This window comes from Branchiostoma lanceolatum, chromosome 4, assembly GCF_035083965.1.
Source record: "Branchiostoma lanceolatum isolate klBraLanc5 chromosome 4, klBraLanc5.hap2, whole genome shotgun sequence".
Lineage (NCBI taxonomy): Eukaryota > Metazoa > Chordata > Leptocardii > Amphioxiformes > Branchiostomatidae > Branchiostoma > Branchiostoma lanceolatum.
This window is the reverse complement of record NC_089725.1, coordinates 4950059-4963266: the sequence shown is the minus strand read 5'-3', so window position 1 is coordinate 4963266 and position 13208 is coordinate 4950059. Positions and strand designations below refer to the sequence as shown.

Sequence of the window (13208 nt, the reverse complement as noted above, 5' to 3'; positions counted from 1 at the left end):
TCCGACAAATGTTGCTATAAAAGTTTACGACATGTATAATTTTTTTCCATTTTAGATATTTTGACTATTGCCGGGGATGTATCTGACCGAATGTCATTACATCGACATGGTGTCATATGTCATATCATGTAAAGGACAATCCACATACCAAACATCACGACCTGTCGACCCCTTCTCAAGTTATTCATGTCCGAAGGTCAAAACAAAACACCCAAACAAGACGCCGTGGGGCCCAAACGTACACAACTTACTTCCTGTGGCATGAACTATCTACCATACAAAAACATGACCGTAGCACTTGCAGAACATTTGACTTCAAATTAACTTTTAAGCTCCGCTACAGTACCTTAGGAACCCGCTAGGAGGCCCATTATTAAACTTGACCTCTCTTTCTGAGAATCCTACTCATCCACTAGATATCATGAGCAACCATCAACACTCTCTCGAGTTACGGTGTATACAAACAAACAAACAAACAAACAAACACGCAAACAAACACAGCTCGCTGCAGTACTGTACGAAAACGCCAGGTGAACCATCTTCGAACTTGACCTTCGGTACCACAACCGCTACTCTCATACCAAAAATTACAAAGATCCACCCGCAGTCCGTTCAGTTTTTTTGCCCACATTTCGCCATTAATTATGCAAACATACACAGCCCGCTGCAGTACTGTAGGAAAACACCAGGTTAACCATTTTTGAACTTGACATCTATTTCCGCTACCGCTACACACCTACAAAAATCATGAGGATACGTCCACAGTTTCACGAGTTATGCTCTTGACATACATTCGAACCCACCCCATGGCTGGCGTAACTTATAACATAACCTACTCGGCGAAGGTAATAAAAAAGCAATATGGGAGCAGATTTCATCCATATATGAAATTTACGTGCTGTGGCCCTGGTATCACTAATTAAGATGAAGTGAAACATATAACCAGAGGAGCCAAGTGTACAACCTGATATGACAGTTTATTCACTTAGCTAAATAGTTTGAAGCATTGAAAATAAAGTCCACCACAAGAGTGGCATTCAGAGGTACAAGTTCAACGTTATCAGATGGTATCTGATATTATGCTAAAACATTTCTAAAACTTAGAAAAAAACTTCCCGATATATGATTGGTTGATACCGATAATTTAGGTTCTAAGATACTGTTCTAAGATTTGACTCGACCATTGCGGAAAATCAGGTGAAAAAAATGGAACGCAATCTTCTCTACTAATAAACAAGAGTCCGAAGACCCAAAATTTGTTTTTATATATGATGCGTTTTATTTACCCTAGTTGTTTGTTTTTGCCGCTGGTTGTTTTATTTTATGTGCCAAAGGGTATCCACATACAGGTTTGATAGTGTTGCCATTTGTGGTTTGACCACCACCTGTTGGGACCTGGGGGAATAGTTGACCTAGATAAGAGACCAACAGATGGTGCGACCTCAAAGCCCACAATAGAGTAGATATTTCTCATTATTTATGCAAATTCAGTCCGAATTTGCATAATTGCCACTTCAGTTTGTACATCTCTGTCCAACCCACATGCGTATCAAATAACATGAAAATCTGTCGCTCCTTTCTTCAGTTATTCTCCTTGGAAAATATTTACAATCACGCCATTGCAGTTCCAGTGACACATACCAGGGGGCCCAAAATCGACCTTGACCTTTCTCCTCCCAGCACCTACCCACATACCAAATATCATTTCAATCCATCTACACGTTCTTCAGTTATGCTGATTTTAAGCGTCCGGTGACACATACATACATAAACGGTGACACAAACATACACACACGCGCGCACACACGCAAACACACTAACTTCGCATGATTTGCACTTCAGTGTGTACATCTCTGTCCAACCTACCTGCGTACCAAATAACATGAAAATCTGTTGTTCCTCTCTTCAGTTATACCCCTTTAGAACATTTTTACAAATAGGCCATTGTAGTTCCAGGAACGCAAACCAGGGGGCCCAAAATCGACCTTGACCATTCTCCTCCCAGCGCATACCCACATACCAAATATCATTACAATCCATCCACACGTTCTACAGTTATGCTGACTTTAAGCATCCGACGACACCCATGCAAACGATTTACCTCCTTACTTATGCAAATTCGGTCTTATTTGCATAGTTTGCACTTAAGTGTGTACAACTTGGTCCAACCTACCTGTGTACCAAAGAACATGATGATCTGTCGATCCACTCTTTAGTTCTTCTACATTGAAGATTTTAACAAATACCCCATTGCAGTTCCAGTCACACATGCCAGGGGGCCCAAAATCGACCTTGACCTTCCTCCTCCTAACACCCACCTACATACCAAAAATCATTACAATCCATGTACAGGTTCTACAGTTATGGTGACTTTAAGCATCCGGTGACACATACATACACACAAACACCAAACGCAAGCAAAACAGTATCTCCATGAAAAAGCCTTTTTTCATGGAGATAACAACCCTTTGGATTGGTCCTTCAGTCTCGAAACAGCAGACTAGCGATCCTTACACTATCTCTATAGTGTTTCCTACAACACCCACCCCTAGATTGCCCAGATTTCACACAAAATCCCACCAAGAAAGAATTCAAGTTCAATGGTTTAAAACATTGAGTCCCTCTCAAGCGTTTAATCATGGTACTGAAGTGCCGACTGGCGATCCGTGACATTACTGCAATCTTAAAACGTTCCAAAGTTTCTTGGCCGTGTTGACAGCCACTCGAGGGAGTAGGGCGAATCTACATAGTGTCATTTCAGTTCATCAGTTCTGTTGCAGCCGGGCTTTTCTAGCCCTCCTCTTGGCCTCAGCGGCTGCTATCCTCTCAGCTTCAAAAGTTGTGACGCTGTTGTAGCTCAACTGACGCCAGGTGCTGCGATCGTTGCAGAGAGCTTCAAAGTTTGTGGGGTCAATGTGACCCTTCTTTAAGTAGTGTTTAAGGGTGTCTTTATATCTCTTTCTCTGTCCACGCCTAGGCCGTGTCCCTTGATCCAGTTGTCCAAACAGGGTCTGTTTGGGGAGCCTATTTTCTGGCATCCGGACACAGTGACCAGTCCATCGTAGTTGGCTACGCATAATGAGTGCCTCTATACTACAGGAGCCAGCTTCAGCTAGCACACTAGTGCTGGTACGGTAGTCTGTCCAAGAGATGCTCAGAATACGACGTAGTGAGCGTTGATGAAACTGTTCGAGAGTCCGATACCTGATTTGTTGACACCTATGATATAGGTTCTAAGATAATGTTCTAAGATTTGACTCGACCATTGCGGAAAATCGGGTGCCAAAAAATGGGGCGCAATCTTCTCTGCAAATAAACCACCCTTTGGATTGGTCCTTCAGGCTCGAAACAGCAGACTAGCGATCCTTCCACTATCTCTATAGTGGTTCCTACAACACCCACCTCTAGATTGTTCAGATTTCACAAAAAGATCCTACCAAGAAAGGATTTTCAATGGTTTAAAACCTTGAGTCCCACTAAAGCGTTTAATCATGGTACTGAAGTGCCGACTGGCGATCCGTATCAGTACTGCAATCTTAAAACGTTCCAGTTTCTAGGCTGTAGTACCGTCCCGAATCACTAGCATGCGCTTCAGTACCATGGTTCAGTGTTCTCATACAAAGCTTTATTCAACCTTTATCAACTTGCTATCTTACTGTTAAGGTTTGACTTCATCTTAGGCCATGACGACAATTTTAATTTCTCTTTTCCATATTTTCTTTGCTTGAAACTGCAGGGGTGTTCTGATTGTAGATTTTGAGTCGGGATAAGTCAACAAGGGATTAATGAATTCTTATTTTTGACCTGTAGGTACCTTTGAGTAAACCCAATGCAATGGTATGCACATTGGTCATTTTAGGACTTGATTTGCATAATCAATAATGATGAATATTTCAATCCTGCTCAATATCACTTCAGAGCAATACTCGTGTAACTTGGTAAGAAAGGATATTCAAAATGGGATACAAGTCAATTACTTGATTTGCATAATTAATGTATCTCGGTCAACCTTCATGCACTTTGCATCTACCCTTTATATACTTCATTCAATACCACTATTGCTGTCACTTCTTACCAAGAACAATTTTTTTCTGAACTTGATTTGCATACATCCCAATTACGGTCAACCAAAACTAGCGAAAAATTATAAACCAGAGGAAGAATTCAGAAAAAAAATTTTAGAACATAAGTTCAACAAAACAATGCCTTTTTCTAATTCGCTTTTGGTATGAAACATCAACTCAAGAAGGCTCTATAATAAGCTCTAATTCAAACATCACTGCAAAGATGTATCATGTCTATTGACCTTCATACGCTTTGCACCTACCCTTTATATACTTCATTCAATACCAATATGACTCTCACTGCTTACCAAGAACAGACTTAACTTTTTTCTAAACTTGATTTGCATACATTTCAATTACGGTTAACTAAAACTAAAGCGGTAAACCAAAATACTAAAGAAAAAGAATAAAGCAGGAAGAATTCAGGAGAAAAATTTAGAACTTAAGTTAAACAAAACAATGCTTTTTGCTTATTCGCTTTTGGTATGAAGCATCGAATCAAGCTTAAAAAGGCTCTATAATAAGCTCTAACATCGCTGCAAAAATGTACAACGTCTAATAACCTCCATACGCTTTGCATCTCCCCTTTATATACTTCATTCAATACAACTATTGCTGTCACTTCTTCCCAAAAAACTAGATTTTTTCTGAACTTGATTTGCATACATCCCGACACCGACTAAGAAAAATAATAAAACATATATAGGAGTTGCCGTGTAAGACTAGGAAATAGTTCAGCTTATCAATATGATGTCCAACTCAACTCGCAGATATTAACGTATATGTTTCCAAGCAAACTATCCGGGACCTAAAGTGTTGAAAAGTATAGAACATTCATTTGGCAATGATTGCATATCATAATACTGGAACTAAATTTGAACAAAAACAGATCATAAATAAACCATAAACGTTATCTACAACTAATGCAAACTTGCACCGAGATACACGATGCTCTATTTTTCAAGTCAACATGAATGTCTAAACACCAAGCTGATAGAATGGCCTACAAATCTGCAATACGTAGTAGTATCGCACAAATATCGATAATATTGCGTAGTAACCTACACATCACTTTCAGTACCTTTTCAAAATGACTTCTTCACACTGCAAGGGAAAAAAACTGCTAAGTTTTACTGTTACGTACCATATACATTACTGGCCTTATATATTTACCATAGTTCTCTGTCGTGTCCCTTTAAAGTGCGAAATGCATGTACTTACGTCACGAAGTCTTAGCCACTATATTGTTTGTAAGCTGTGGAATAAATCCTCCACTTTCCTATACATGTATATCAAATCACGAAAGTTACAATGTTTGCCTTCAGATTTCTCTGGTGAACATTTCGTACTTGACTGTCATGATTTTTTTCCTCTTTCACTATCTTACCACAGATGACTATGGACAAGATTCTCCTTCTCATCTTTTTCTCCAATCAATACCTTTCCAAAGTTGACAGTTGACCAGTTTCTCCTGGTGACCCTTCTAATAACTGACTGTTACATTCGTGGCACATCTAGCTGTTGTCAGCTGTGTAAATTCGCTGGTGTCTCATCATACTACTCAGATGACCGAACTGCTGGCTACACTCTTCACACCTGAAGGGTTTTCTCTCCTGTGAGTATGCATGTGAGTCTTCAGACTACCCAGCTGACTGAACTGCTTTCTGCACTTCTCACACTTGTAGGTTTTCACACCTGTGTGAGTCCGCGTGTGTTTCTTTAGACTACCCAGACGACTAAACTGCTTGCTGCACTCCTCGCACTTGTAGAGCTTCTCACCTGTGTGAGTCCGCATGTGTTTCTTCAGACTGCCCAGCTCACTGAACTGCTTGCTGCACTCCTCACACATGTGGGGCTTCTCACCTGTGTGAGTCCGCATGTGAGTCTGCAGATGACCTAGCTGACTGAACTGCTTGCTGCACTCCTCACACTTGTATGGCTTCTCACCTGTGTGAGTCCGCAAGTGTTTCTTCAGACTACTCAAATCACTGAAGTGTTTGCTGCACTCCTCACACTTATAGGGTTTCTCCCCTGTGTGCGTTCGCACGTGAGACATCAGATTACCCAGCCTACTAAACTTCCTGCTGCACTCCTCACACTTGTAGGGCTTCTCACCTGTGCGAGTCCGCATGTGAGTCTTAAGACTACCCAGATCACTGAACTGCTTGCTGCACTCCTCACACCGGTAGGGTTTCTCCCCTGAGTGAGTCCGCATGTGCTTCTTCAGACAACCCGGCTCAGTGAATTGCTTGCTGCACTCCTCACACTTATAGGGCTTCTCACCTGTGTGAGTCCGCATGTGAGTCTGCAGATGACCTAGCTGACTGAACTTCTTGCTGCACTTCTCACACTTGTAGGGCTTCTCACCTGTGTGAGTCCGCAAGTGAGTCTGCAAATTACACAGCTGACTGAACTGCCTGCCGCACTCCTCACACCTGTATGGTTTCTCTCCAGTGTGAGTCCCCAAGTGTTTCTGCAGATGACCTAGCCGACTGAATTGCTTGCTGCACTCCTCACACTTGTAGGGCTTCTCACCTGTGTGAGTCCGCATGTGTCTCTTTAAATGCCCCAGCTGACTGAACTGCCTGCCGCACTCCTCACACCTGTATGGCTTCTCTCCTGTGTGAGTCCCCAAGTGTTTCTGCAGACTCCCCAGCTCTCTGAACTGCCAACTGCATTGCTCACACCGGTAGGGTTTCTCCCCTGAGTGAGTCCGCATGTGTTTCTTCACACTACCCAGCTCACTGAACTGCTTACTGCATTCCTCACACTTGTAGGGCTTCTCACCTGTGTGAGTCCGCCTGTGATTCTTCAGACTACTCAACTCACTGAACTGCCTGCCGCACTCCTCACACCTGTATGGTTTCTCTCCAGTGTGAGTCCGCATATGACTCTTAAGACTACCCAGCTCACAGAACTGCTTGCTGCACTCCTCACACTTGAAGGGTTTCTCACCTGTGTGCGTTCGCAGGTGACGCTTTAGGCCACCCAGCTTGCTAAACTTCTTGTTGCACTCTTCACAGTTGTACGGTCTTTCTCCCGTATGAGCGCGCTTGTGTTTTCGCAAAGAATCCAGACGAGTAAACAGCTTGCTGCACTCCTCACACGGATACGATTTTGTAGGGGACAGTTTAGGGACGGCCTCTCATTCAGGTCCCTCTTCAGCTTCAGCACAACAGTTGCTATATGTTGCCATGACAATGACAGCTCAAACCGATCTGTAAGGAACAAATGAAACAAGTTGTGTTTTAAACCACCCCCTGACAGTCCAAACAGATCCGCACTAGTTAGTGAACCGTCCCTAGCCAGGATCCATCTCTTTCTGCTGCCAGGCCACAAGGACTTCTCTCCAAGCAGAGTGTGGGTTTGTGTCATAAAAACTCCACATGTGTGGGTTGGTGACATAACAAAAAAAAACTGACAAAGTAGAAAGCCAGACAAAAACGCCTAAAAACGCGTCAAAAACCAGCCGGGCCCACTCCTCAGCATGGAGAGTAACATGGGCACTAGAGACAATAGAAAAACTAGAACGGCAACATTTGCGAGCAAATACAGCATGTTTAGCCATACTCTTCCCCATGCAAAAAATGGACTGTCCCAATATCATAATGGATCATTCTAAAACACTCCTATGTTTGAATGGATGACTCAAGAGTATACATTTTGGGTTGAAAATAACGGAAAAATTGTTTATGTCAAAAATCGTTTTGAAGGGCAGTATGCCAAACATTTGAATGAGGGCCTGTGTACATGACCAAAGTAGACACATGCCAAAATTCACATCATGTTGGTTTAATATATAGGAACTAGAGACGTGTATCTTTGTTAAAATTGAAAGGAAGGTGATCTCGAACCAGTTTAGCTCAAATGAACTCAATGAACAGATGAGCTACTCTTTCACTGGTCGTGACAGAGAAGACAGACGCTATGTACAGTATTTACAGGTTCATTGTACCGGGGAAATTCCCCTAGCTCTTTTCGACAAGCATAATGAACAGTGCTCAAAATCTTATCCAGTTGCTTGAGTAATTATTTTTGGCGTATCTTATTACCTGGATGTCTAACCTTCATCAACGTATAATGAACAGTGGACCACGGCTTAACGTCCCGTCCTAAGGACTGCGATCTTAAATGGTAGCGTGCATGTCGGGTGAGCGACACAGCCGGGATCGAACCCGGGGCTTCTAGTTCCAGAGGCAAGATCGCTAACCACTGGACTACGCACGCTAAAAAAGAGTAAACAAAGCCATGTACGCACATGTCCTATGCATTCCCGTATACCACATTTGGTATACAAGCACACCTGCACCAGGAATGCAAGTTAAATACATTGACTCAATTGGCCAATCAGGCGGTCGCATTTTCAAATGCAGCACTCTCATTGGCTGTCACTTCCAACACTGTAGGTGGTATTGAAAGCCAAAAATAAATCGTTTTGAAGAGATGTATGGCAAAAATGGGAATGTAGTCCTTTAAAGTTTAAGGCAAATCTACAGCAAATTTCAGGTCATTCGGTTGAAATACCAGGGCGCAGGAGGCCAACATGGTCTTTAGATAGCCTAAAAACCTAAATAAAATCACTTTAAAGGTCGAGATCGAAAAAATTAAAAAAAATTAAAAAAATTAAAAAAATCATGGCGGCAAGTTCTTGGCGAATTTTTTAACTTTATGCATACTGGACGTACAACCTGGCCTGTGTCCTTCTTACATGTCATGATTATATAAGCGTTTTCATAAATTTGACTACGCATGTGCAGTGTCAAAGGTGAAGGCCCCTGAGACGCAAACAAAGTCTGTCTGGGTATTGTTATGCAAATCGAGACGAGAACTGTCAGGGGCCTTCACATTTGACACTACACAGGCTTACTCGAATCTACGAAAGCGCTTATACCGTTTATAGACCACAGAGAATTATACAAAAAGGCATGTTAAGGGATAGACTTGGGCTTGTTTATATTCCTTGAATTCACAACAACAGCAAAATTCAGTAAGCCCAAAATGCCCCCCCCCCCTCCTTTTTTCTTTCAACACGCACCTTCTAACTTCGTACAACCAAAACCTCCCTGGTAGAACTAGACAGAAGCCGATTTTATACTTGTTTCACGACTTGTCAAGCGACTACGGGACAAAACTTTTCTAGAATAAAGGTAGCCCAGCTAGCCACTCGAGAAATTCCAATTGCTAGCATGCATTTACGCCACGTCAAATTCGACTTCCTTGGTCGAATATCAAAATAGACTTTCCGACCGAATTTTTCTTCAAATTTCACAATTTTCCGTACTACATAGATGCTACGTCTTCTTACCTGGTCGGTCACTGGTACACAGTCGCAAGTTGAGCTCGTAAAACTGCACAAACGTTGTAACAACAGTTACATTTACGAAGATAACAAAGAAGCACCTAAAATCGCCTCTGCCTCCGCGCCGTCTCACGAGGTCTCTTTTCTTTATGGTGTCGTGTATCACTCCGTAATCCAAGTGTGTGTGTAATTTGATTTAAAAATTGATTGGGCCCCAAAGGCGTGTGTTTGAATCGATCAGAATTTTCATTTTATCGATTCCATCTGATGTAATAATCTAAGATGAAAGCTTGTTTATTACTGACGAGATTAAGTAGGAAAATGTCGGCATCAAAGCGATTGTCGGAAGTGTACGCTTTCTTGTCCTGAGTGATACGGTCGTGGTGCTTGGCTTTGGCGGGAAAACTAGATTACTTCGGTAGTAGATAGTATGCATATCCGGACTGACAGATACAATGTATATTTGATCCACTCACATCTACTCATAGCCCTTTGACTTCCCCAAAAAGCAGTCACTCAAGCAACTGGATATGATTTTGGAAACGGTCAGACGTTTCAAGTAGCATCCACTACTTTTCGTCAGTGACTGTGAGCTATTATATTGTAACTCTTTACTTCAATCTTGTCTTGACTTGTCTAATTTGTTTTCCTATTGGACTATCTACAAATTGTCTTCTCCTTGTTTGCATATCAATTCATTATGAGTTCATGGTAAAAACCTGCTGTTTGTCAATCGTGCTCACAGTCACTGACGAAAAGTAGTGGATGCTACTCAGTCGCTTGAGTAACTGCTTTATAGGTGTATCTTATTACCTGGATGTCTAACCTTCATAGATGCCCTTTGACTCGTTAAGCTATAAGAAGCAGGAAGGTATGAGCCCATGCCCGTAGCCAGGATTTTGATGGGAGGGGGGCGCTTTTTAATGTTTGAGGGACCAGTGAGCGCCGTAGTCGAGAGACGAGCGCCTCAGGCGGGATCTTCCTAGGGGGGTCCGGGGGTATGCCCCCCCCCCCCCACGGGAAATTTAAAAAAACATTTTGCATGATATGTATTTCCTGTGTTTTTGAGAGCATTTCAGAGGAAAAATCAGAGACAAAGTGAAAAGTTTTTTCTAGGATTTTAGCCTCTGTGGCCTTGCTGGTGATACAAATAGGTCCGCCTTGAAAAAGAATATTAACGTTAAAAAGTGGACCTTCAAGCCTGTGAAAGTGGACCTTCAAGCCTTCTGACCCCCCCCCCCCTTACCCCTTCGCAGCTGAAATTGCAGGCGCCCAATTTTGGAAGGGAATAACTCAATATAGGGTTGGCTAATTGTCATAATACTTGGCATGAAGGTAGTTTAAGTGAAGAATGACCTAACTATTTATCATTATGCTAATTAATATGCCACGATGATTTGATTATATAACACGTTGTCAGCTTGCCAGAGGATGTCATCGCGACTATTGCATGATAGTGGGGATGAAATGGTGGGATGTGGTTTGTCAAATGAGTCTAGGTTCGCTATGATCCTAACACAGGGCGGGAAAAAGGACAAAGTACTTTGAAGTCGCGACGGAATCGCGAGACCAGCGACTGCATAGAACAAACCGGTGTCATATGTCTCATATCATAATTTGCATACAACTTGCGCAATCTTGACTTTCGTCTCCCCAACAGAAAGTTACCTACCAAAAGTCACCAACATCCGTCCATTGCATCAAGAGTTCTATCGCCAACACCATTCCTCCACAAATCACTACCAAAAATATACCCTTCTGCCTACGGTGAAGGCAACTAGAGTACCACGAACACATTTCCTTCGCCAAATAATCAAGGCTAATTATGGACAGTGACTTTATCTAAGACTTTAAAATTCATTTAGTGGTCCAGGACTAGTATTTGCGTCTAGTGCGTTGATATATATTACAACTGGTCATGAAAAAAATATGAGTATGTCGATGTTATATGAGGCATACAGGTTTGATATTGCACTATTGTAAGTTGAAAGTGATGATTAAATGGTTCAGTAAAATTTTGATGGACATAGCAAATGTCAATATGGGGGCAGATATAATCCATAAAAAAGATTTACGTGCTGTGGCCCTGGTATCACTAATTAAAATGAAGTGAAACAAATAACCAAGTGTACAATCTGATAAAACATTTTATTCACTTTGTTGAATTGTTTGTAACATTGAAAATAAAGTACAACACAAGAGTGACATTCTGAAGTGCAATGTTAGCTAATGTCAAAATAACTCCTAAAGCCACAAGCAGTAAAATCAGTCAATGTGTCCTACAGATGACTATTGACTATTGACTATTGATATGATGTATCTGATATCATGCTAAAACATTTTTTTAAAACCTAGAAAAAAAAGTCCCGCTACCTGATTGGCCGAGAGCTATAATTGAGGTTCTAAATCAATGATCTAAAATTTACTCGACCATTGCGGAAAATCAGGTGCAAAAACTGGGTCGCAATCTTATCAATAAATCACCCTTTGGACTGGTCTTTCAGGCTCCAAACAGCAGACAGGCGATCCTTCCACTATCTCTATAGTGTGTTTCCTACAACACCCATCCCAAAACTGCACAGATCACACAAAAATCCCACCAAGAAAGGATGTTCAATGGTTTAAAACCTTGTTTTCAGTTTGGCGTCAACTCTTGAGTCCCCCTCAAGCGTTTAATCATCATGGTACTGAAGTGCCGGCTGACGATCCGTGACGGTACTGCAACCATAAAACTTTCGACAGTTCCTAGCCTGTAGTACTGTCACGAATCACTAGTCGGCGCTTCAGTACCATGGAACTTAAACTCTTAAGGGTCGGTGTTCTCCTACAAAACTTTATTTAACCTTTATCAAATTGCTATGTTACTGTAAAGGTGTGAAATTGTCTTAGGCAAGTAAAATTTATAGATGGAATCCTCTGCAGACGACAGATTTAATTGTTCTTTTCCATATGAGGTTAAAAGTAATGAAAACAAAAAGCAATATGGGAGCAGATGTCATCCATATATAAATTTTACGTCTTCTGGCCCTGGTATCACTACTTAAGATGAACTGAAACATATAACCAGAGAAGCCAAGTGTACAATCTGAAAAGACATCTATTCACTTTCTTAAATAGTTTGTAACATTGAAAATAAACAACATCACAAGAGTGACATTCGGAGGTACAACGTTAGTGACCGCGATTTGATGTTTAAAGAAAGACAGTTTCTACTACTTTTCTTTAAACGTTGAGTCGCGGTCACTTTCTATCACTTCCAAAGTGCCAAAATTGTCAATCTAAAAACAAATTTTAAAAGCTGACACCTTCCAGCATCTTACTGGCGAGTTTGTTTTGCCAGAATTAGTCAAGCAAAGCAAATGAGGAAGCAGTTTGTCGGGTAATGGCTGATTAGAATCTGAGTTTCAAAGCGATCGATTGGTCAGAGTGATGGTTAAAAACCTTGTTTTGACGTCAACTGTTGAGTCCCCCTCAAGCGCTTAATCATGGTACTGAAGTGCCGACTGGCGATCCTTGACGATACTGCAACCGTAAATCTTTCGACAGTTCCTAGGTTGTAGTACCGTCACGTATCACTAGTCGGCGCTTCAATACCGAGGTTAAACACTGTCCTTAAACAAAGCTTTATTTAACCTTTATCAAACTGCTATGTTACTGTTAAGGTTTGACTTCATCTTGGGCCACGGCAAGTAAAATTTAAAGATGACATCATCTGCATCCTCTGTAGTCATACCGCCGACAAACAAACTAACAAATACAAAAGGTCTACTGCAGAGCTGATTGAACCCGTCAGAAGGCCCATTTTCATGCTTGACTTTTGTGTTTACAACAGTAACTTACCTACC

At 41.6% G+C, this 13208-nt stretch overlaps 1 protein-coding gene across 1 annotated transcript; it reads right to left on the bottom strand.

The window, feature by feature from the left end:
- Nucleotides 1–3999: 3999 nt before the first annotated feature.
- Nucleotides 4000–8609, bottom strand: LOC136434128 (zinc finger protein 271-like). The gene is made up of 2 exons (XM_066426893.1): nt 8589–8609; nt 4000–7206 (listed from the first exon to the last, which is right to left on the bottom strand). The coding sequence occupies exons 1-2, from the start codon at nt 8607–8609 to the stop codon at nt 5626–5628; spliced, it is 1602 nt and encodes a 533-aa protein (XP_066282990.1). The 3' UTR covers nt 4000–5625.
- Between the last annotated feature and the right edge of the window lie 4599 nt (nt 8610–13208).

Bases quoted from the DNA above. Each gene is read 5' to 3' on its own strand.
- LOC136434128 (XM_066426893.1), bottom strand. From the start codon at position 8,609: ATGTTGGCCTCCTGCGCCCTG. The intron at 7,207-8,588 runs GTATTTCAACCG...CCTGAATGAGAG, and splicing joins TGTTGGCCTCCTGCGCCCTG to GCCGTCCCTAAACTGTCCCC.